Consider the following 25,547-nt stretch of genomic DNA (forward strand, 5'->3'; position numbering starts at 1 on the left):
AGACTTCCTTATGTTGACATGTTTACAAATTCATTTTGTATAATTAGACAATGCAAGCTTGACATCGACGAGAGAACCCAATTGTGTAGAACAAATTCAAGATAATGTTAAAATGGGCTACCAAATCAAATATCCAAAGATATTACATCTTTACCTACTTTTCCTTTTACATATTGTAGGCTTCTACTTTCACCTTTTTTTGTTCAATTGTTGTAATCAACTCTATTTCTTAATTAGATATTAATTTGTTTACTTGTATCCAAATTTTGTATGTGCTCAGTGATTTCATTTTCTAGATATTCATCATATAATAGAATAATACAATCATTTGCATTTGAAAAGAATTATAACCTTTGTGTCTCTTGTTAAACTTTATACATCTAGACATTATACACACGTGTCATCTAAACCTCCATTTAAAAAAAGTGTAATAATATTTTTCCAATAAAAAGAAAATTGCACCTTCCCTTTATAAAAACTAAGACCTAAACAAAACCTTCAAAATATTCAAAGGGCCGGCGGACAGAAAAACAAGCCACTTAAACCCAACCATAGAAAACCTAAAAAGCCTACGATGGAAAAAAAAACAAAACATAAAATACTAATGATGATGGAACAAGAAAAAGTTGCGTTTGACTCGTATAACTGAAATATTTGGTTGCATGTTGGAACGCAAAGGGAAAAGAAAAAGAAAAGAAAGAGGTGAAAAATATCCGGCGTATTTATATCCAAACTAGATATTTATATGGATTTAAATAAATAAGAAAATAAAATAAATTAGTGTTCCCTATCCACACGCATGCGTGTCCGAACGTGATAATACACAGCGTTTTCTTTCATATTCTTCTGTCTTGCCGTGGGTCCCACCCGACGGCCCAGATTATGCTTGCGTGGCAAAACGGACGGTCCATCGTGTGTTTCTATATCCACCGCTCGTCTGAAGTCAAATTAGCCGTCCGATTGTACTCTCGGAATCTGGGCCGTCGATTCACCGGAAGGTCGCTATCGAAGAGCTTGTTTTCTCGGCAGTCTTTTCGCGCATTTGAGCTATATGTCACATCGTGGCCGTTCGTTTCTTTCGATCGACGGTTACGGGGTCTTCCTGTGCTGACGTGTCTTAACTTGAGGAGGAAGTAGGGAAATGACATTTTTAACTTTTCATAAATAAGAATGGGACGCGTGGCCACCACGTGGGCTTCTCTGATGTGGGCTGATCGGACGGTAGGGAAGGCGGTTCGGGCGGGAGAGACGATCGTAGCCGTCCATTGCCATCGCTGACGTAGGGCAAGGGATAGCTATTTCTGTTCTTGTAATTATTATGGTTATTATTTTAATAAGTATTTAATATCACTTTTTCCGATTTATGTCTGTTTTTTTTGGTTTTGGTAATATTCTTTGTTATAGGTCTGGTTTGTGCGCCGAAATTGAGGCGTAAGAAAGCTTTGAAAATGATTGAGAAATACTTGAATTTGTGCAAATGTGAGCTCGTAATCTGTGAAAATGCTGCATTTTGATGGGTTTTTCGAGCTCTGTCGTCAAGGATTAGAAGACTTCTATTTCACTGAGAATTTACTGCGCTTATTTTGCTTCTTTTAACGTCTTCTGTAAAATAACTGAAGATTTCATGTGTGTGGAATTTTTTTTCGAGCCAAGAATGCATAAGGAGCTGCAGAATAGAGAAAGAAGGCCTGTGAATAGAGATTTAAATAGTAAGAAAGAATATATTTTTGGATCTTTGGAAGAAAATCTCCGAAACGTTTTGTTTGAATGCTTGGAGCAAAAATCATTTTTGTGAATGTGCGCAGCACTAATTTAAAGAGCAGTAAACGCAAGGCTGAAAGGCTTTAGTGTGAGATCCCGTCATTTTATTTATTTATTGTACATCTTTAATCAATATCTCGTGAGAAGATTTTTGATGTTTTGTTTTTGTAAAGATGTTTTCATGTGATGATAATTTGAGGCCTGATTTCAGATTGCAGAGAACGATACTCTTTTCCGGTGGAATTGGAAAACACTTGAAACGGCATGCGGACGGACAAATTTAGAGGCCGATTTAGAAAATGGATGAAGTGTTGTAAAATTTGGCCATAGTTGTGTAAAACGGTTTTATTGCATGATAGATTTGATGGAAAGGAATCGTGAAGGAAGACGGGCAGCTAATGGCAGTGGAAATGTTTCTTCTAGCCGCCGACCCAGAACGTTCGGATTCAGGGATGCTTCTGGTATGATTTTATTTATCTATTGAAGGAAGAAACGCAGATTAAAAGAGTTGTTGTGGTTTACGTAGCGCTATTTTAATTTATTAGATTAGCTCTGCGTTTTTACACTTTTTGGTGATTTTGCCGTATTTTTGCCAAATGCAATAATTTTGATCTATTTCGTTGATTCAAGCATTTTAACTACACTCTCGCAACTTTGCTGTATTTCTGGCTAAATGCAATGTTGTTTTTGGTCTTATGGGTTATTTGGAACATTTTATCCGCCTTTTCGTTTCTAATAGAATTCAAGATTAGATAAGTTTTATCATCGTAAATTGGGTGCGTCGGAGTGGTTGAGTTTATTCAGACCAAATGTTCTTTTTGGGTTCTGCTGAATTGAGCACTTTTCCCATAGCAGAAGATGAGAGTCAAAATTCTAGATTTCATTCCAAAAAAGAAAGCCATGGTTCAAGGAAACGGAAAAAATGTCGAAGTTCCAACGGGGAATATCATTTTGGCCAAAGTGAGGAGCGGGATGGAAACTATGAAGATGCTACTGTAATGGCTGCTTCTGACGAAGATGACGATCTTCCACCGCCTACAGTTGGGCGACAGGCAGGCAAATTGAAGATTCACTTGAAGGTGTGGATTTTCTTGACATAAAATCGCTTTTAGCATCCTTTAGATCAAATTGTTTTGCAGGGTCTAGCAGCTTGTATTGTTATGGGTGGCTAGTTCTAAAAATACTCTAGTTTTGTTTGAATGGTTTGGTATCCCATTAAATGTACTAGGCTATGTTGAGGGCCACCTTTGTTGCCCGATTTAAGTTTTCGAATAATAAAATTGTATGTGCCTGTTTTGTAACTTTTGCAGAATACTCAGGAGGAGCTCAAGCCCGTAGTAGTTCCTCGTAAGCTGCGCACAGGTTTGATAGATTTTTAACCTTTTATGTAAATTAATTTTTTTTTCGCTTGTTATTTTAATTTCCATGTATTTTTGTTTAAGTTCTTATGGAATGAATTTTAATCCAAAGCAATTCTGTGTGATCAGCAATGCTGAAACGTTACAATGAGTCAGCTCCAAAGTCTCATAACGAGACTAAGAGGAAATTGAACATAGATTTCGCTGTTGCGAAAACAACTACTACTTGTTCTAGCGCAGCCCTGAAACCTGCCCAAGATATGGTCAGTGAAGAGAAAAGTGATTATGCCATTTTGAACTGGGTTCTCTCTTAGCTTTTTACTAGAGACTGTCTAATATTACTTTTTCTGTAATTTGTCATGCAGAAGAGCAACACTCACAAAATCCACTCTAACAAACATCCAAAGGTCTGCATTTCAGTTTGAATACTTCCATTATGATCAAAGAGAGTACTTAAAAACTACTGGATTTCGTTGGTCCTTGGGGCGTGCATTGCTTAAATTTGGACTGATTCCTGCAGGTATCTTCATCGACAATATCAGAACAAGAAGCTGAAGTTGCAGAAACTTTGTTTGATCTGGCAAGAATGTTCTCAAGTCAAGCAACAAATTCTGAAACAAAATCACAATCCAATTCAGAGATTAAGATGGGACCAAATCCTACCATGTCACCTCTATCATCCGCACAGCTCTGTTCATCACCTGTTGCTACCATGGCAGGTTCTCCATCTTCTGGCCATAACATTAGTGCATTAGGAGGTATGAATTTCACTCAGCATGCAGTTCGATTTGTAGTGTATTTGTTCTAAATTTTAGCAGAAAGGTAAGGGTTATGCATATTGGTTTACAGCTTTAAAAAGAAAGCAACATGATTTCTCTAAGTCAAAAGATGCTGGAGAGGTTGTGGGTGATGCTCAGTACACATCAACTGCTAAACGATGCTTGTCTGCAAGTTCATTGGGAATAGCTGCTGAATCTGTGGATGAGGAGCAGCTTACTGACACAAGTCCATCCCAGACAGTGGTGTGTACCGGCCCTCCAGCAGAGCCCGTAGCTTTCTCTATGGTAGCCTCGGGAGCAATTTTCCCCAGCACAAGTGCTGATGTCTCTCTCACACCCACACAGATGTTGCAAACCACCAATTGCCCCAAGATTGAAGAGAAAACCTTTCAGCGAGAAGAATCTGATAATCACACATTCATACAGGTCCGGAGCACTTATAATATTTTAGAGAAAAAGGGCTCTGTTACCAACATTAATGATGTGAAAAGTGAAGCTGAAAAGGATATCAAAGCCATTGGAAACTCAGTTGAAAAAGAGACTCTAACAAAATTAGAAGCTGAGAATGGGCAAGTCTTAATCCCATCCTTCTTATTGTGGACATTTTTCGTCTTTGATTAAAAATATTGAATTTTGTTCCACCTTAACAGTTTGATCTGCTCTGATCACAGGTTAGTACAGTTGCCACTGGCCAAAAGTAGCTGCCCCGGCAAAGCAGAAATTGATCTGATGGTGAGACACACATTCTCGTTTAAAACTTATACTCATGAACACTTTGTTTTCCCTCTTTCTAGCAAAGTTGATTAGTCTAAATAATGCTCAAATCCTGTAAGAGCTGTTAATATTTGGGGCATTTACATTTGTTTTGTCAAGTTATGATTTAATTTTTATTTTTTGTATGGAAACTTCACCTAATGCACAGATAAGAGATCAATTTTTTTGAATCATATGTTGCAGGCTCCTCCTAAACCTGGTGATGAGATCAATGACATTATGAATATGAAGAAGCTAGATATCAAGGAGAAACAAGAGGTTTTCTTCTAGAATTTATTTTATGTATCAAATTGATTTAAAAAAGAAAAAAAATGCCAAATTTATCTGGATGAAAAATTAGACTACAAATTCTTAGACTGGTTACAGGTGTGCATTTGTTTTAGATATGATATAGTAGTGTTCAAATATTTAATTTCTGATTTAGTTTTATTTTAACTCTGAGTTTGTTAAACACGTTCTCTTAGATAATTCTGAGTTGGTTGCATCTATGGATTTTTCTAAATATAATAAATGTTCCCTTGCAGGATATTGAGGGATATGAACAAAAAGACAAGACAATGATTATTCAAACTTCTGAACAGGAAAACCAAATGGCTGTCAAGATAGAGCAAGATGTGTGCAGATATCAGGAATCTTGGAAAGCTAATGAACAAATGAAAGATACACCTGATCAAAGCAATTGTTTGGACAGATTAAAACATGATGTTGGTAAAGAATCCCCAAGACGAACTGGGAAAAATGTTAAGGCAGATTCAACGGTGCAGAGAGGAGATAGAACTGGTATAATTGATTTGCAACAGTTGACCTTGTTAATAATGGATATTTTATGGCAGATCTTTTCTTTGGCTTCAGTAATTTTGACTATTTTTGAATTACCAGCTTCAGCATCAACATCAATGCCAATTGCAGTAACTGGTGTAACAGGCCCAACATTACCCTTATCTATGGGACTTTCTGGTTGGTCTGCAGGACTTCCTCCATTAGGGTATGAATATTTATTTCGTTTATTCATTTTTAATTTGGTTTCTGACACTGAAGCAATTTGTGACACTTAAACTATATCTTGGGATAAATCTTCTCTTATTCATATTGTGTGACAGATATTACTCTCCAGTAGCCGCTGCTGCTGCTGCAGCCGCAGCTGCTGCTTGGCCGTCATCTCTATCTTTGACAGGAACTTCCCCAGTTGACGAGAACATCAAACTACCATCACCTGTAATTACAAAAGCTTTTAATTTATGTCTATTTTTGGAAGAAATGTTGCATGCAGTTAGGCAGTTAGTTTTCAAGTAATATGTTGTAGAACCGCTTCTGTTAAGTATAAACTAACAATATTATCAGTTACATACACGAGGGAGAATATGATGGTCGAATGAAGTATGAAGTTAAATGGAACCTTTTCCTAGATGGTAATATTCTACATAATGGGAGTGATCAATAAGGATTCAACTGAATAGTTAGTTTCCCATCTATCTTTATTGACACATTTCAAGATTAATGCTTGGCATGAATGGTCCTCTTGAAACTCTTTGCATTCAAGTGATTGTTACAAGGGAAGTGCAGAATCTTCTTTGGAGGTCGTCCATACGAGTACTAGTCCAGTTCAAGAGTGCTCGACTTTGGAGCTTCTACCACAAACAATCCCGCTTACATTGCCATCCCATCTGTGAAAATGTTTGGCTTACCAACTGTTATTGTGGAGATCAATTACTATACAATTTGTGTTTCTGTAGTGTACCATTATGCAATGTAATTTCAAGTTAATCTGTACTCCCATATTCAAAGACTAGTGGTTCACAAGAAACCATCTCTTGTGATACAAACATATATCAACCCAAGTATACCTTCCTTCACTGTGTTATACATCATTTAGTTTATCCTATTTGCCTAACAAGAACTAAATGTCACATACAGTCATAAAATAATAATCTTGGATTTGCACTAGCTTGTTTCCAGAAAATATGTTTGGCTGCATCTTGTGCTTAACTAATAGTGCAAATGCAATTATGCTTTTATTTTGTTTGTTTCTTCTCCATCCTCCTCATATCCACCTATAATGTGTATTTTTCATCAATCCATCTTATCTCAAACCTTATCTAATTCTATTTAGGTTGTCTCATTTATTCAAGACATTAGACCAAATAAATTGTAATTGTAAGAGTACATATCATACTATGGCCAAGGTATTAGTTATCTTTATGGAGGAGAAAATGGCCCTTTCGGTATTAATGTGTATTTCTAAATGAGGCAGTTCAAGGGTAGGTTGCAAGCTTCGGTGGATATGATCGCCGATAAGATTTAGGCCTAGTTACAGGATTTGTACCCACAGGCCCCGTACCGGGTTTGGGTATGCACCTGATACGGTTACGTCTGTGGGCACCTGCTGGGTATGTATATGTTATTCAAATGTTTTTTGACTATCGATTGACATTTAATATTTATCTTTGGCATTTGGCATTGATGAAATGATTTAGTTTTCGAATTCTGTACATGTTTTTTTGTTTTTTGTATATATAATGCATGTATATATTTATATGTATACACACACGTACCCATACCTACCAAACCCCTTGAATTTTTTTTCACAACCCACGTACCCGTGTACCCATTGTTAGTAAACAGATTTGTCCTTCAAAATTGAATATACAAAACTGACTCCTAATGCCCAAAATGAAGGACAAAGCATACCAATAGTTGGATGAGTTATCATGAATCGATAACTTTCCTCTGAATTGTGAGCTACAGCTCCCTCCAAGAAAGATATTCAATGAATCAAACAATGATTATGTCTTTAACTTGAAGACACAAAGGCTTACTGACATTCATTCATCACTATGAAATGAATGTGTTTGGACAATTCAGGGAAAAACTAACAAATTACTGCAAGATCATTCACTAAATCCTCCCTATTGCAGAGAAATTGAAGGACTTGAATGCTTCAATCTACAGAATATGAGTACATAAATTGACATTTTTATTCACCTTACATAACTATATAGAACAGTGTTCAAAAATAGAAAAGAAATGACCACAAGATCAATTACAATCCAACAGATGTTCAGAGCTCAAGATCTGATAGATATCAATTATCCATTATTTCAAACACTAATAAAAAAAAAAAAAAAAAAAAAAAAAAAAAACGACACAATTATTGTGCCTTTGCCATACTGTCAAGCTACCCAGAAAATAAAGTAAAACCATATTAGTTTCCTCCTATTCCCCTTACAATCAACATTCATAAAAATGTTTCTTCCCCTCCCCGTAGCCACATGCCTTGTGCAGAAAAGAAGAACCTTTGTACATTCCGTCCTCCCTTCATATATAGAGCAGTCTATTTCTAAAATGAGGCTTTTCGGTTTTTACCATTTCTTGAAAATCTTTGAGTTATCCTTTCTCTCTAATATTTATCGAGTTCCCCATTTTACAAATATTGTTCGACTAATAATGAGGATATCTCTCAATTTGATAGTTCATGCATGTATTTTGACAAGTGGCAATAAAATTATGTCTTTATCTCTCACATGGCAAATAACCCATGTGGCTATGTGCTTCAGAAATAATTTTGGGCACATAGATCTCTTTAGGAGCCACAAGTATCTATAGCCCCCTTATTAGTAGAGGTTGTTTTACCCAAGTCATTCTTGAGTCTTGTTGGACCGGTAGTTGACTGTGGCATAGGAACCGATCGTTGCCCAAGAATGAAACAACCTGCAACAAGGTGAATTACACCTTTCTCTGATTTCCTTTGCATGGTTTTGTAGAATGATGCACAAACGATGGAATTTGATACCCTTGTGCACTCTAAGTATATGGGATGACCCTCGAACTCGCACAAACCTGCACTTTCATCCTTGATATAGTCAAATTTTGTATTCATGATTGCTAAATCTCATGCCGAGTGTTTGGATTGTGGGAGTGCAGTTATCTCTGTTTCAAAGATTCATGAACTCCTCTAGGTGAGTCTCCAAATGAAAGGCTATTTGACTCGTATGTGCAAACTTGAAACTGCAGTCCCTTACTGCTTCTTAATCTTCTACAAATCACCATCAAAATGTTGTTGATTAACAAGATTATGTAGATCTCTTGAGAATATCCCTGCATGCTTGTTTCTAGGATGTCATCAGTGATGAAATTTCTTTGAAGATCGTTGTTGATTATGGCATCGACCTTATCATTATTTCTCAGCATGAGTAACCCTTCACAATAATTTTTAGTGCCACGGTTTACCCGACTCTTGTTCTCACAAGAGCTCGCCAAAGCTCTCTTTGAAGGGCCATTGGTACATTCCCTGACACAATATGTTCTCATTTTTCTTTGTGAGCACATCTCTACATTGGGAAATGAGAAATTTGATTGCATTTACCACATGGCTCGACAAATAAACTTGGTATGGTCCATATTGTTGCACACTCAGTTGGCAGGACCTCTTATCCAAATAAGAAGTGGATGATTCCTTCCATATGGCTCAACTAGTTAAGTTTCACAGCGATCTTTGTTTTGATAGCAGATGAGACCTTATAGTCTCTGCAAATTGCTATATTCATGGAAGCTCCAATTTACATCATTACTCACCTTGGCTTGGGATTGAGTGGCGACTGGTGTTTGCAGTTATAGCTAGTAAGTCGCTGAGATTGCATTTACACATTGTCAAACCATTTATGCACACCCCCCTGTACCCACAACCGCCCACGAAATACTGATCAAGGCATATTTCAATGAGTTGGAGTGTGAACTTCGACTATGTTACCTTTTTTCAAAAGTTCTTTGACTCTTGTCTATGTTGGCTTTGTGATGTGCATGGTGTTCTCATCTTGGCGCCATGTCGGATATACAAAATTTGACTTACAACCCATTATGCTCTAATAGCTGAGGCATTTTGTCAAACAATTTGCATGCCTTCGATGCATTCATGATTACATGTGTCCTATTCTTTTTGAAATTGTATTGCTTCCAACTTATTGTCATTCTAAATTTTCCATAGGGCTGCTATTTTGTAACTGAGTACTACAATTGTACTTGTCGGCTATTCATTTCCTAGCATGAATAGGGGTTGAGCTTGCTAGGAATGATAGATTTTTCGAATCTTATTCCCGTGTGGTCAATATTGCAAGCAGAATTATTGTGGCCCATGAGAACAAAATGTAGAATGTCCACATTTGATAAATGCTCTAGAAAGAGGTGCCAAAGTGGAAGGATTTCAACAAAATTTGTCTTTCCCTTGCATTTCTGCTTTTTCACAGCTTCTTTCTCAATAACTTGATAGATGGGAGTCATGACATTCCTTAGAAATGATTCCTTATCACTAAAAATAGGCTGGTGTTGTAGAACTCACATTTCCCACTACCATCCCACATAACTGACATGCCATATGATGATAGATATGTCATAGGCACCTTGGTATGGAGAGGAAGTTAGCGGCTTCTACCCCCAATGATGTTTGATGCCGCCCTTTGTGTATTGACCCTGCAAAACATTATGTCCTTCATGTGATGCCACTTGGGGAAGTTTTCATAAGCTCTCAAGATGCTTGCATATAACTGAGATCTTCTGCATATGAGTGAGGTGCATGTTATTGGTACTGTGTTAGGCTTTGAACCAATAATAATGGGACTTATACATATTTCCATATAACATTCCCAATAATCAACACTCAAGTACAAGAGTTATGGTGAGGCCTCTTTTAGTGTTGAACCCGAGATTTGGAATCCTATTTCCCGAATTGTACCCTCATAGCCTAATCTGCACTTTAAACTACTGAGCTTGAATCAAAGGTTTGGCCAGAGAGATACATTTTTGACATCTATGCAGAAATGGAGAAAGTAGACCAAAGGTTTGGCCTGAAAAGATAGAAAATAAATGATATATAAAACCATGCATTGTGGTACAAAATTTGCCTATGCTTACATGGATAAACCTTTGAATGAGTATCAAATTGGTGTCTTTGTGATAGGATTTTTGTTTATGAGAAAACTTATAATGGTCAAGAATAAGAACATATAAATATCAAAGATGATTTTTAAGAGTTAAGTGGAAAAGATAGATCAATGATTTGATAATCTATATATTAAAATCTATATCACAAAAATGTAGAAAACATCTGCTATAGTAAAAGTAACATATTCAAGAAGTTGCTATGTGATGTTTCTAGATACTAAAGATAGAACTATCTTGTCTGCATGGCAGAAAGCATTTTCAATCAGGATAGTCATAAAAAAATTTGTTATTTTATTTCTAAACAAAAGAACCTAACACAAAATTTATGATTTGTATTTAAATTTTTGCATCTCCCTCAAAGAAATAGTAGACATAGATGTAATGCTGATAGATTAAACTCCATAAAAATATCGCTTGGTAAGTTTTTTTTTTAAATCCATCTCAAAAATTTATTGGGAACTAATCAACATAGGAGTTAAAATTTAGTATTAGGAGTAACTTATTATGGAGTTAGAATCTCCATATAATTAATACAACCAATTCTCACAAAAACATAATAATAATCTTGTGAGGAAGGTTCAATTGCTTTTACAATTTGGTAAACTCTACATCTATATTTATATTGTGGAAAAGCACATGGTTTCCATCAATATCTATTGCTCCTTTTCAACAATCTGCATATACTGACCGAAAGAATCTTCAAAACAAAAAATTATTCCAAGTTAAACAAAAGGAAAAACTTCTGTTTTTAAGTGATAAGATCACCCTTGCAGTTTTGTCTTTGCAAATTGCCAGCTCCTTTTGCTGTTGCCAGTGTTTCTGATTATCAGGAGGGCAGTTGTATTTATGAGATTGGAGGTTTTGCCTAGATTTGACATGAAGTTTAGTAATCTAGTAATGGCTAGGGAATCATGTCTATTCCAATACCTGATGGCTGGGGTCCATTTTGTGCACAAAAGAATATCTAGTGCTTGCTAAAGTGAAGAGGACATATCCCATTGTAAGCATAAAGGTGTACAAGTGAGTAGTGAATTCAGTTGTTTGTATGTTATGAAAGTAAGGTGGCAGAGAGGTGGGAACAGTAGTTGATTGCTATAAGTGCACTCTATATATACCATAGTTTTAGGACATGTGGATTTGCCACAACATGCAAATCCATTTAAAAAATGCACATGCCTTGAGTCTAGTCTGAGCTCTCATTGACTCCTGTCCAAGTCTTGTACAAAATCAACCAAGTCTTGCCAAGTTTGTGTTGGGCTCTACTTTGACCAAAAAATGAAACTGGCATGCCAATTTCAGATTTCATTCATATTTTTTGCTGAACCACAAGTCCGAGTCAAAATTTAGGATTGTCAATTCTGAATTTTTGAATTATGCTCCATACAATGCTCCTTGTAGTTAAAGTTGAAAAGATGGGGGATATTGACCGACATTTTCAAGTTTGTTATTGTCACACAGCAGTTTCCAGGTTAAAATTCCTTTGTGTCTGTTTTTTGCAATTGAAACTTAATATGGCTTTTTATGTTTCTTTCAACCACAATTCACATAAGATCTTGCACAAATAACATTGTAGCTGCTGTCAAATGGAGTTTAGTTGAAGTGGAAACAACATTTAATTTAGTAACTAGAGAAATTGCAGACTATACTAGTACTATAGCAGTTTAATCATTAGGTATTGTGGAAGTGGCTATGTTGGTTTGAGTGGCAAAAAAAGTCCAAGAAAGAATAAAGCAAGGTTTTCTACAAGAAAGAAGCATCAAGACGTGAGGAGGATTGCTAGAGAATGTGTAGAGCATCTCTGAAGAAGAGTTAGAACATTGTAATTGGGCCTAGACTATAGGATGAGTTCATAAGATGGTTTGATAGGCAACAAGAGCTCATATCAAAGAAATGAGCATCTATAGGCATGTGTAGATGGAAAATCTGCCATTAATAAAGAAATAATACTTTGTTAAGTCTTGTTAGTATCGACTGTGTAATTAGTTGTTCTGAAGAGGTTGTATTTGTTGCTAACAGTTGGCAGTCTTAACCAACCATACAACACTATTTCTGTTTGATTTGGGAACCAATTTACATATGATTGTATAGAGTCAAACGTTACACTTGGTATTAAGTTTATCTTTCTTCCATATTGATGTGTTATTTTTGAATTGCTGTAGTGGATATGTTCATTGTTATATTCTTGTTTACTTTGTAAGCTAAAGCATTTTATCTAAGTTACCGATTTGGCCTCTTGGAGGCTAGGTGCGGAAGCGGATGTGGATGGGTGCCACCCGGATGCCACTCATAGGCACCTAGACGTGGACAAATGCTTGTCTTAGGCATCCAGATACATCTGGGTGCCTATGAGTGGCATCCGGATGGCACCCATAGAGCACCTGAGAGCTAAGTCACAGGGTTCACCGAATTTTCAGCTTCAGGTTCGAAATTCGGCAAACCCATAAAAAATATAAAAAAATCGTTAAAATTTGTCATGAAATTCGTACGGATTGGTTATCAAATTTATGGGCAAAAAAAGCTTGTAAAATGATGCCCATAGTCTACTAAAAATGCATCTAATCATATATGAACCTAGGGCAAAAAGATTGTCTGAACATTTGAATATTGTGTCGCCGTTGAAGGGTTGTGTTTGAAGCTCTTATTTGAAGATGTGTTCCGCTCCAACCTCCTGTCGTTCACATTTGCTTAGCTCCATCCGACTTGTGTGTTTGTTGAACTATGTATAAACTTCCTAGTCGATGGTCTCTCCAGCGATGGCCAAAACTTTGTTTGTTTGTTTTCTCCAGCATCGGGCAACCATTTTTTGTTTTTGTTTAGCTTTGAAACTTTATTAAGATTATAATAGTAAATAGTATTTTTATTATTACGTTTTAATGTTTTATAAGATTATTAGAATAAATGTTATTTTTAGTATCTTTTTATTAAGAGTAAAATATTTGTATTGATATGTATTTATTGTAGGAAAATATTCACGTGTATATATTTATTATTAGTAAAATATTAATATTTAGTATGTTTATTTATGATTATTAATATAATTATTATTACAATACTTTTCTATTATCTTTACTTTTGTAATATTCACACTTTTATTTTATTAGTAAAAATTAAATAGAACAATTATTTTTAATTTATTTTAATTATATTTATTAGTAAAGAAAAGTAAAAAAAATCATAATTTACAACCATGATCATATATTTATATTTTTTTGGAAAATTATATAAGACAAATTTATTGTCGAATTTTTTTGCCTTGTCGAACATCATCCGAACTTCATAGTTGTCAAACTCGAACTCGAACTCGAACCTTGTAACTTAGCCGGAGAGCATCCACAGGCTTCCTCGCCCAAAAAAGAAAAACATTTTATAATATTTTTTAACACTGGCGTGGTTCTATTAGGCTTCAATCATGAGTAAAATGAGTAAAATAATTAAAAAAATGTAATGAAAGATAAAGATCGATACGATAGATCCGAACAACAATGAGACATTGATGCCTTAGAGAAACTCTTTGTGGGTGAAAACTTCAACCAAATAATACTATATGCCGAGTGCTTAAAAATGGCTTACAAATCTGATTCCACATCTCCTTTTGAATTGCAATAGGTTTCTTTGCAAGGGTTTCTTTTGAGGTGTTGTCTAGTTGAGCTTATATGGAAATGCATTTGGCAAACCTTTTCAAGTTTGAGAGCATTTTAAGTTGCCATTTTTGCGACAAATAGTGAGAGAAAATTCTCTCTTCAAATTATTGGGTAGGATTTTTTTTTTATTAATCTATGCCTAAAATCTGAAACAAGTAAACTGATTGTAGATTATGTACCTTGTACAAATAACTTTCTAGGTGTTTTGCATCTAAACAAAATACTTGAAAGAAACAATGTAGATCATCTTTTGATCTTGAAGGTAAGAATACAAGATTGAAATTACTTATCTAACTTCTTTGCATAGTATACACACACAGAGGCACGCATCCATATGCATCTGCATCCCCCCCCTCAACAAAAAAAAAAAATCCTGCATGTGCATGCGTATCCGAAGTGGTAACTTAGCATTTTACTATAAGGAGTAAACATTTTGGCATTGTTGCCTGTTCGAACCCAAAGATCTGACCCAATGATAATAGGCAAGATAGCAGAGTAATGGGCCGACTATTTGGACAACAAGTGCTGGTAACAAAAAGTGACAAGGAAGAAACACAAAGGATTGATTGATGGACGACTTGATACACGTGGGAAGTTTCAGTCAATTAGTGGCTGCAAAGGGAAGCTTGGGAGTGAGCAGTCCTTGAAGGCATGGTATGCGACAAACTCAAAGAGAACCCTATGGTGTTTATCTTCTTTGGAGAATTCTGAGGTTGTACAAAATCTTATTGAATTGCAAGACCAACATGAGGAAAGGCACCAAACGCAATGTTGGCAGAAATATTGCAACAATACAAAGAAAGTACCCTTAGAGAGGAAAAAAAGAAAGATATTGGCTGCAATTGTACGTCTACCAATTAATGCCCTATGACCTAATAAGGAATGACATACTAGATGTACTCAAGAGGAGAGAGGAGTTGTAAGTAGATCTGTTTGTCTAAGAGAGCGAAGTTAGAGGACAGGACTTTTATGAGACATCGCCAAAAGATTTGAGAGTCCAGCAAAAAGTAAGAGTCATAGTGTCAGTGGAATCCATACTCAAGAGAGGGAAATGCTGCATATGTGGAGTGATTTAGAAGATGTTGTTAGAAATCAACAACTCCTAGGCAACAAAATAAGTGAAGTTCTTGTTCACTAGGCAAGTGAACAAGTGACACACTACTTCTAGCGAATACTCAAAGTCTACAAACAATACTAGTACCACTAGCTTGCCATATAGTTTAATAGAGGGGAAGAGCAGAGCCTCCAGACCGAGGTCAATTCTTTTGAAATTAATCTGCATTGTATTGGGAATTTTTCTGTCATAGAAGAATTTGTTGAAGATTGTAGCTACAATAGAGATCTTTATCTCAGGAAATACGGTCATTATTACCGTTATAATCACCTTCAGCTGAAAAGGACACTTATGTTTAAATTGTAATATTATATGTAATGACATGTGTCATTCGACATGCGTTGTGGCATGAAAATTCGTAGAGTAATATATAGGGAAATTCAAGAGACCTTTGGTTGTAATGTGAAGAGTCTCTCTATGAGGTATATATATCACATCAAGTGAAAGGCATTGTACACTAGAACATTTTATGATTAATAAAAGTGATATTTTTGATTGTGGTTGGGTTTTTCCGTTTTATTCTAGAAGGGTTTTCCCAGGATAATTCTCAGTGTCTCTTGCATTTTTCTGATTATTCTATTGTTGTTTAACTAATTTTTGGGATAAATCTAACATACTATCAGAGCCTATTTGATAACATCAATAAGGATATTATATGATTGTTTGCATGTGAGATCTTTCTTGTTAGTGACTCTGTTTATAATGGAGATCATGTTTTTGCCTTCTCTCATGATGATTTTGAAAACAAAAATATTAGTTATCCTTCTATCCGGATTTTCAACGTCTTCTTTAGTTATCCAAGTGAGTCTTGATGGGTTTGTGGGATAAGATTGGCTCATTTGGACCTCTCATGCTCTATTATTCCTGGTCTTGATAATATTGTGGCATCTCTCCTTCAGCCAGTGGAGTCGTTTGTCTCAAAGTAGAGGTCTCTTTATTTTCCAGCGGCAATCTTCCCATTAAAGGGATTCATAGAAACTTGGATGCTGTCATTCTTTCTATGTTCTTTATTTATCTTAGAAACCATTCATAATCATGGATACGTTATGAGGCGCTAGTTGCTTCAACAACATAAAGAGTGATATGAGCATTATCGCTATTCTTATTCACAGATCATGCATGATCAAGAGTTCTAATAATGTCATCCAACAAAAAAATCAGGATCGTTTTATTGCAAGATACTGACGTGCGCATGAGATTTTTCTTTAGACATTGGTCGTTTTGTGTAGATGGACAATAATGTCAGAAAATGATAGGGGCATCTACGACGAAAGTTTGGGAGCAAGCAACATCATTGGATATTGTTGAGACTCATCGCTGACAAAGATGGAGTTGAAGTTCAACTATTGAAAGAACTTGCTTCCACTCCTCTCTTGGTATATGGCATGTTCACTCCATTTTTAGTGGTAACGGTTTCTCTTTCTTTATCTTTCGGGTTATTATTGTTTTATTTTTTATATAACTATCATTGATTGATCTTTCTTGGCATCGATTTGATCTTTATTATTCTTGTTTGACCCAATTGGGGCTTCACTTTATAACATATTTGGTAATGTCAATGTTGGATTGAATTCACCGTGTAATATGTTCAAATGAAATTGCTCACATTTCTTGTCAAATTCATTTTTAATATGCTTGTCTTTTGCGTCGTCGGATTGGAATGCCTATGCGTGGCTCTTATGCAAACTATGCATGCTCCACCTCCTTCATCGTTAATGAGTGATTGACATGGCAGCTCATGTTTGTTTACTATGAATATGATTTGATGACACTGATATATGGATGCAACTCTATTAGAAATGAAGCCAAAGCTGTAAGGAGATGTTCATTTAGCTTCTTGGTGGGTTCTGTTGAGAGGTGTCATTCTGGTCTATATTATTCATTGTCAGAAGATACTATATTGGGTTTACTTTTCATGTGGCTATAGAAGAGTTGTTTGTGCCAAGTATAATTTGAAGATTTGGGTAATTGTTTGTCAAATTTAATCTCTTCATATTCATATACGAGTGATTCATGTTTCTGTTTGCATCAGCATTAGGTTTTGGGCATCCCTTCCTTGCTTGATTTTGATGGTATGTGTAGTCTTTGCATAAACTCAGGTCTGGGTACAAGTTTTAGAGATAAGTGTTGCATGGGGTTGCAGAGATAAGTGTTGCATGAAATTGTAGAGATAAGTATTGCATGAAATTGCAGAGATAAGTATTATTTTTTCTTTAAGCTCTGTTACAGTTGAAAATAGTGGTTATCTGTCAGTATTTATAAATGTTGATAGTGATTAATCTTTTATCTCTCATTGTTGCAGGATGCAACAAGAAAGGCAATAGGTTTCTTTAATTAAGAGGGAGATGTGGAGCTTTAGAGGGAGGCTTCATAATTAAGAGGGAGTACTTATGGAATCCCCTTCATTCTCATATATGCTTGTGGCATTTGTAAGATTTGAGACTTAAATGGAACTAAGTCTTATTTTGGTATGCCTATTTCTATTCTTGTGTGAATAAATGAGATTGTAAGAATCAACTATGATAACTCTTTCACTCTGGGAGTGATCATCATGTGGAGAGAATCCATGACGACATCACGTGGAGAGAATCTGTGATGGGAGTTGGATGTCATGTTGAGTGATTCCATGATAGTTCACGTGGAGAGAATCTATGATTAAAGGCTTAGCTGGGATTCTTACAAATCTGTCATGTTGAGTGATTCCATGATTATTAACAACGAGCAAATTATTCTCTTAGTGTCATGTTGAGAGATTCAATGAAAACTGTTTGTGTTTTTTGTGGGGTTTTTATGTTGAGTGATTCCATGAAATTTTATAGGATCCATGTATCATTGACATTTTGGTTGCAGCCTTGTGTGATTGATCAGCTAAAGATCTCTCTGGCTAAGGAGTGATGAAGATTGTAGTTGCGATAGAGATCTTTATCTCTGGAAATATGGATGTTAAAACCGTTATAGTCACCTTCAGCTGAAAATGACACTTTTGTTTAAATTTTATTATTAAATGTAATGGCATGTGTCATGTAATGCCCTGCCCGAAGATCCTTGGAACAAAGATAAATAAAAGCCAATATGTTTTTTTTTGGTATCAAACATGGATTCAAACAACATCAACATGCAACTGATCAAAAGATTGCAACAAAAGATCTAACCAACAATCCAAGCAACCAATGATCTCCGAGCGTCACTACTTACCAATGCATTCAATAACCAACTATGAAAGTTAAACAAACAAGAACCACTTAATCTCCGAACTGTCAAGACCCAGGAAGGTCACAACCCAATAGGGTATCCAAAACACCCTCCGAAACATATCCGACAAGTCCGAAAATACTTGTTGATTACCCGAGCAGGTTTTCGCATAGAACTTGTGCAATACTTTTCCAGTATCGTGCGATATTTTCCAGTATCGTAAGACACTGTTCACTACTATCATGCGATACTTCTTACAACTACTGTGTGATATACTTTACTATTACCATTCGATACTTTACCAGTATTGCACAATACTTTTGGCTATTGCCGTGCGATACTTTCTAGTATCGCACGATATTTCTCCCTATAGCCGTGTGATAGCTAGTGTAAAGAAAGACCAAAGGAAACTGGGTGGCACACAAATCAAGGCGAAGTAAAAAATGCCCAAAAACCAATGTTGATGAAAATCAACAAAATTGAAACCCTAGTTCTAATCGGGTATAAAAACCCTAGATATCAAATAAAAGTTCGGTTTAGAGTCCGTATGCAAAAACAACCAGCATAACAGTCCAAAAACCCTCACCAAAAGCAACAAATGCTCATACCCGCCCAACCGAGTAGAGCCAGCATACATGGATAGAGGGGAACGCTAGTTCTCTGCCTCCTAACATATCAGTACTAGAAATAGACTAAAAAACAAAGCTAAAACACAAAAACGGGAGAGCCCTACCTGGCAGCCAAAAGGGCAAAAACAAGAATGCTCACGATAAAATAATCACTCCACAAAAGCCACCAAAAGTCTCAACAAACCGAGGTCTCCCTGAGCTAGATCCAACGAGATCAATCTCACGATGATCCTACTCCCGTAACGAGTAAAACAACAATACCTCCTTAAGAAGTTTTGGGATTTTTGCTCTCCAATTTCCAATTCGAAAGTGAGAAGTGAGGAATAACTCACTTTTTGGGATATATTTTCACTTTAAAAGTGAAATATTAAAACAGGAAAATAACTGGCTCAATAAAATAAATTCCTCTTTAACCCAGACAAAATTAGGTAATTCCAATTAAATGGAATTCAACTACGACAAAGCTGCCAATAATTAAAATAACAATATCAAAAACCAAAATACCCTTAAACATTAAATTGCAATATTCCTTAATAATTTCCGCAAACAAAATGCGGATATCTAAATGCACAGACATAATACCAGTCTTGTCACAAATGCAAGTGAATCCAAATTTATTAAATCATCGGAGGGTTTAATTAACAATTAAACAAGATACGTTGCCCATATAGGGACGACATTTGTTAGGTATAATCAGCAAATCATTAACTCCATGTGCCACTGTCGGGGATACAAATCCTACACACTGAACAACATGATCAAGTGCAACTGCATATAATAATATAGCCGAAGCGATAAATGCATTAAATCACGTAATTAACCATTTATTTAATTACATCAAAATAATCTATTTACATCACTCACTGCATCATAAAACATCTCAAGGCAAGAATGAAGTAAATATATGTAGCATCGAATCATAGTGTCCAGAATCCAATAAGTCCACCATATAATCATAACCAGAGTATAAGTCCGAATACAAAATAACCAAATATCATCATAAAGCATCATGTCACATCAATAAGCATCATCTTGCAGATATGATCAAATTGAACAACATAGTATATATCATCTATGATATTGGCAATCAAATTATAGTATCTGATCATTAGGTCATATTGAATGTCATCCAACATGAGTATCCAAATATCTCTCGAATCCAAAATATAACAAGGTACTGAATGCAAACACGAGAGGCACTACATGTCATTTGACATGCATTGTGGCATGAAAATTCTTAGAGTTTTATTTTGGGAAATTCAAAAGACCTTCGTTTGTAATGTGAAGAGTCTTTCTATGAGTTATATATATCACATCAAGTGAAATGCATTGTACACTTAAACAATTTATGACTAATAAAAGTGATATTTTTGGTTGTGCGGCTGGGTTTTTCCCTTCATTCTAAAAGGGTTTTCCCAGGATAATTCTGATTGTCTCTTGCATTTTTCTGATTATTCTTTATTGTTGTTTATCTGATTTCTGGGCTAACTCTAACAGAATTGAGCGTACGGGGATCAAAGTTGAAGACTTTGGGGAGGAGAGACTACTAAATGAGGAAGGTGACCAAGGTATAGAAGATGCAGGTGGACATGTAAAGAATTGAGTGTGGAAAGGCAGTGGAAGGACAAAAGCCCCAAAATGAAGATGAAGACAATTTTTTAAAATAGGGGAAGAGGTATAGGCTAAGAAAGACAAACAAATTTGAAGTAGAAAAATGCTTAACTATCTTCTTGTTAAAGCTCATTTGAAATTATGATTTGGTGAGTGGATTCTAAACAAATAGTTTACTTAAGTGTCCTTAAAGCTATTGGGGCATAAATGATATCTTCTATATGTCTCAAAATGGAGATTGACGCTTTGATTTGCTGATTGATTTTTAGTTTCTTTAAAAAATAGGAAGTATAATTGTATTTTGTAGAATTAATTCAAAGAGATTTTTTTATTTGTTTGTGACCCTCTTGGGCGCAAAAGTGACAATTAAATTAAGTTAGAATATTTTAGATAGGAGCATGGACAAAGTGTGCAAGATCAAACATAAGGAGAAAAGTTATATCTGGCAAGCCAAAAGCATTGATGAAATATATTAAGGAAAAAGGCAATTTGAGGGAGAATTCTGTAAGCAAAATCTGTCATCAATCAACTATGGAAAGAGCAAAATCTGCCTTGCAAATCTAATGCAAAATATATGTGTAAAGGTTGTTGAACACACTTGGAGATTTGAGAGCAGGGGGAGGAGCAAATCAGTCTCTAACAAACTTAAACTTTTTAATTCAATTTCAAAGTCCTTCAAACTAGCCAACAACAATGAAAGCTAGAACAATGAAACACCAATGCACAAGAGAATACTAGATTTACGTGGAAAACCCCAAGAAAGGAAAAACTATAGCAATAAATCTCACAATATATGAATAAATATTACAATATGTTGTAAGGTTGACTACCTAAGGAAGCACATTGCTCTTAGAATGACTTGCTACAAAGATTTACTATCTTAGAGCAAGATACAAAGACTTGCTGAGGAGATCCACTATCTCAAAGCAAGATACATGAAGATTACAAGTTACAATGATTAAGCCTTCAGGTCACTACTTCCAGCAATCTCCTTAGAATTTGGGTGCTTTTGACATGCTTTCTCAAGCAACCATATTAAGTGATTTGACTCTAAAACTTTCATGATTTCATCACATACTTTTGTTGCCCCAATTTGGCATGTCACATTTTTTACACACTTGCAGCTGATTTGATATAGATATATATATTTCAGTGAAACTGGTTCAAACTAGGAGATAGAGTAGGAGATAGAGTGGACTGAAAACAGCTTATTATATCTTATGTAGCCTCGATAATTAAACATATTGGCGCACATTTCAAGTTAGAAATAAGGTGACATGTAGATGAAATGTATTGCACTTTACTATTTGGCACAAAAGCATCACTTCCAAATGGGTTTGCACAATGCAGATCTAACTGAGGCATAAGAGGGCCCAAAGACAACTCATTAAAACCTTCAATATTGGTGCAGATCCCTAAATGCATAGCACAAGCAAGAAAATACACCCTATCGGCCAAATATTCACGTCACCCAAAAAGAAAAACTTTAAACAATGTTTTGCACTAATTGATCAAACATTGTCATGTGGATCACATAGAGACTTCTTCTGAACGTCGAACATCTCTATACACTTCTTTCATATTGTCATGCCAACATAAGTTGGCACAACTAAATAGATATAAAGGCCTTCATACTTGGAAGGCCATGAAACACAGTTATGGGCAAAAGCATTCTAGTAATACTTGCAGTACACTTCATCTTGTAGTAATCTGAAGATTCTGAACTGAGATATTGCAAAGACACTATAAGCACGTCCGCCAAGCTGCAACAACAGAAACTTCAATGCGGAGAAATGGAGAGCATTTTTCAAGTCCTGTCTTGGCAAACGACCAAATCGCCAACATACTGCATTTACCAAACATGTTTGCTACAAAGCCAAATGCCTAGAAAGATGGAAGCACAACATCCACAACACATACAATTGAACTACCAAATTGCAAAACCATATAATTAATTGCAGAGGAATGAAAAACATTCTTCCAAACAATCATCAAAGCACCTTTCTGCATTTTCACATTTCATCGACCTACATGGATCAAAACATCCTTGTAATACCATTTTCTCCCTCAGGAGAATTATAGCAATAACTTGTAGCAGGTACATGCCAATCAACATCATATCTACTTTCATCACCATGCTTCTAATCCTCATTTTAGTGTGATATCACCATGATAAAATCTTTGCTAGCAACAAACAAGTCGTGGGATCCAAACATGAACCTAATCACTGTTTCTACAATTATCAATGACACCACTACACACTGAGTGTAGACATTGGCACCAGTGAGGGTTGATAACCAACCATAATTTGCATTAGTACAAAAAAAATCTCTTTACATAACACAACACAATACAACACCATAACATCAATTCCCAACTTTCTACACAATGTTGAGGGTTGCTTATATTGATAACAACACAGCCGTCAACATAACATTGATGCCAACAACTATCTTCACAAAATGTAAGAAAAATGCTACTGATATCTCTTTACAACTTTGTAAATATTGAAAGAATCATTTACTTTATTGTATTAAGGTTAGATGCGTTCTAAGATATTGGGTCCCTCTATTTTGGGCTAGAGCTTGATCCTAGTTTGCTTTTGGTTCTAGTTTTGCTTGGGTCACTCCTGACAGAACATACGAGAAAACAAGGTTGTAGGCATCCAAAAATGGGCCACATGCCATTTTAAATTTTTTTAAACCTAAGAGGTGATGTAAAATCCTAAGTTTGACCTCTAAAGCATGTACTTGGTCATTTGATGTTTATCTCATTCTTCTCTCAAGCGTTTTTCACCACCTTTGCTTTGTTTTACAACTATGCTATGGAGGATTGAGACACGATTAAATGCTTAGGAATTGTCAAAGGAGGTAGTTTTAGCAGTCAAAGGTGAGTGAAACTTCATTTTGTTTGAGTTTTTAATTAATTTTTCAAGATATTTAAAAACATTCCATGCTTTTTAAAATTGTTTAAAAAAGTTTTGAATTATTTTTTTATACTTAATGCATATTAAGGGGTTAGAAATATTAATTCATTTAAATTTTTTTGTAATAATGTCTTGAGAGATCTTTTTCGTTTTAGGCTCATTATTTAGAGTTAGACACAATGGTTGGAAGTGGAAGTGGAAGCTCTAGTTAGGATGAATCCTTTTAAAATTGATTCAAATTCACCACTTTGGCATCATACAACAATGATTAAGGTATTGTTTGGTGGTGGGAGTTTTATTTGGCAATGCAACCATTACAATATAGAGTATTTGAGCGCATACTTTCAAGTGAAATCTCACTTTATCCCCACCATTGGAAAAAGAATGAAACCTTGTAAGGGGGTTGATGGGAATGGGCTTCCAAAGCATTTAATCCTCCAATATGCTAGAGGATAAGATGAAGTTGATAGGAAAAGCAATAGGGCAAAGACTACTCAACCCCCTTGCCAAGACACACTTGAGGAGATCTACTGGTGGCTTGGTACAATCTGCTAGCCAACTTCCTTTAATGCCAATGACACCACTTCCAGACTAGAAATTGTTGAATGGGAAAGATGCCCATTGGATGCAGCCTTGAAAAATGAAATCCAAGAAGTTGTCGATCGGAGAGTCGCTCATTGCATTTATGCCAATGGGCTTTCATTCAACATTGTTAGATCACCTTAGTGGTAGGAGATGGTGACCACCCTTTGCAAAACACCTCTTGATTATGTTAGTCATAGGCATGAAAAGGTGCGAACCACATTATTAGGAAAGGAGAAAGCCTCGGTAGAGACAATTGAGAGGGATCAAGGATACACTGATGTAAAAAGGCATGTCCATCTTTTTTGATCAATGGAAAGATTGTGAATAGGCCATTGATCAATGTTATAGTAGTGTCCTCTAAAGGGGCGATTCTCTTGAAGGCGGTGGATTGGGAAGGGCAATTGCAAGATGCAAGTTTACTCATCGAATCAATTGAGATGTTTTCTAAGGGGCGATTCTCTTGAAGGCGGTGGATTGGGAAGGGCAAGTGAAAGATGGAAGTTTGCTTATGAAATCAATTGAGATGGTGAGGACTACAAATGTTGTCCAAGTTATAACAAACAATGCTAAAAAATGTAGGGCAGATGGGGCTATAGTGGATGCCACATATAATCACATTTTTTGGACACCTTGTATAGTCCACTCAATATAATAGTGCAAAAGATTGGAATTCAAATTGAATGGTTAAAAAAAAATTAAGCAGAGGCTAAGGAGATACAAACGTTTATGATTTAACTGTCACGTGATACAAGCCATATTTAAGACCTCTTCATTGGAGTTGTTAACGATAATTTAAGTTTGTTTTTATTTTTAGTTTTAATTAAAAGAAAGTTGAACTTGATATGTGACATGTATGTTTTATGCCATGTTTTAGGTTGCTGACACATGATTTGCATCTGAAACAATTGTTTTAAGACAACTTGTGAAGGTGGAAGGGGCCTTGAATGCTATGTTCATCAACATTTTGTGGAGTGTGTGGAGGTAATCTAACACAGAAAGAACCTAGAAAGTAAAAGCATTGATCATTGATGATGAATGGTGGGATAGTGTGGAAAATGTTTTGAAATTCACTGATCCCATCATGACAATGATGAGGTACGTTGATATTGATCGACTATGTTTGGTTGAAATTTATGATGGCATGGACATTATGGTGGAGAACATAAAAACAATAGTAGTGGCCAAGGAACATACAAATACATTTGATAAAGTTGTGGATAAAATTGTTGTTGACTTTTAGTAG

The 25,547-nt window shown here is 35.7% G+C and overlaps 1 protein-coding gene across 2 annotated transcripts in view; it reads left to right on the plus strand.

Annotated features, from left to right (window-relative positions):
• Positions 1-1,369: 1,369 nt before the first annotated feature.
• LOC149533393 (uncharacterized) overlaps positions 1,370-25,547 on the plus strand; it is a 51,194-nt gene continuing 27,016 nt past the window's right edge. The window contains exons 1-13 of one of the 2 annotated variants that reach the window (XM_089803063.1): positions 1,370-1,849; positions 1,973-2,222; positions 2,614-2,840; positions 3,072-3,123; positions 3,249-3,382; positions 3,485-3,526; positions 3,640-3,877; positions 3,969-4,467; positions 4,570-4,630; positions 4,856-4,930; positions 5,197-5,452; positions 5,552-5,657; positions 5,773-5,887. In XM_089803063.1, coding sequence (XP_089659189.1) covers positions 2,114-2,222; positions 2,614-2,840; positions 3,072-3,123; positions 3,249-3,382; positions 3,485-3,526; positions 3,640-3,877; positions 3,969-4,467; positions 4,570-4,630; positions 4,856-4,930; positions 5,197-5,452; positions 5,552-5,657; positions 5,773-5,887 — 1,914 coding nt within the window. In that variant the 5' untranslated portion in view covers positions 1,370-1,849; positions 1,973-2,113. The remainder of the gene's footprint in view (positions 1,850-1,972; positions 2,223-2,613; positions 2,841-3,071; positions 3,124-3,248; positions 3,383-3,484; positions 3,527-3,639; positions 3,878-3,968; positions 4,468-4,569; positions 4,631-4,855; positions 4,931-5,196; positions 5,453-5,551; positions 5,658-5,772; positions 5,888-25,547) is intronic. The other variant, XM_089803064.1, reaches the window with a different exon arrangement.

The sequence above is a fragment of the Cupressus sempervirens genome, chromosome 10 (genome assembly GCF_028749045.1).
Source record: "Cupressus sempervirens isolate cs-2001-9-10 chromosome 10, ASM2874904v1, whole genome shotgun sequence".
NCBI classification, from domain to species: domain Eukaryota; kingdom Viridiplantae; phylum Streptophyta; class Pinopsida; order Cupressales; family Cupressaceae; genus Cupressus; species Cupressus sempervirens.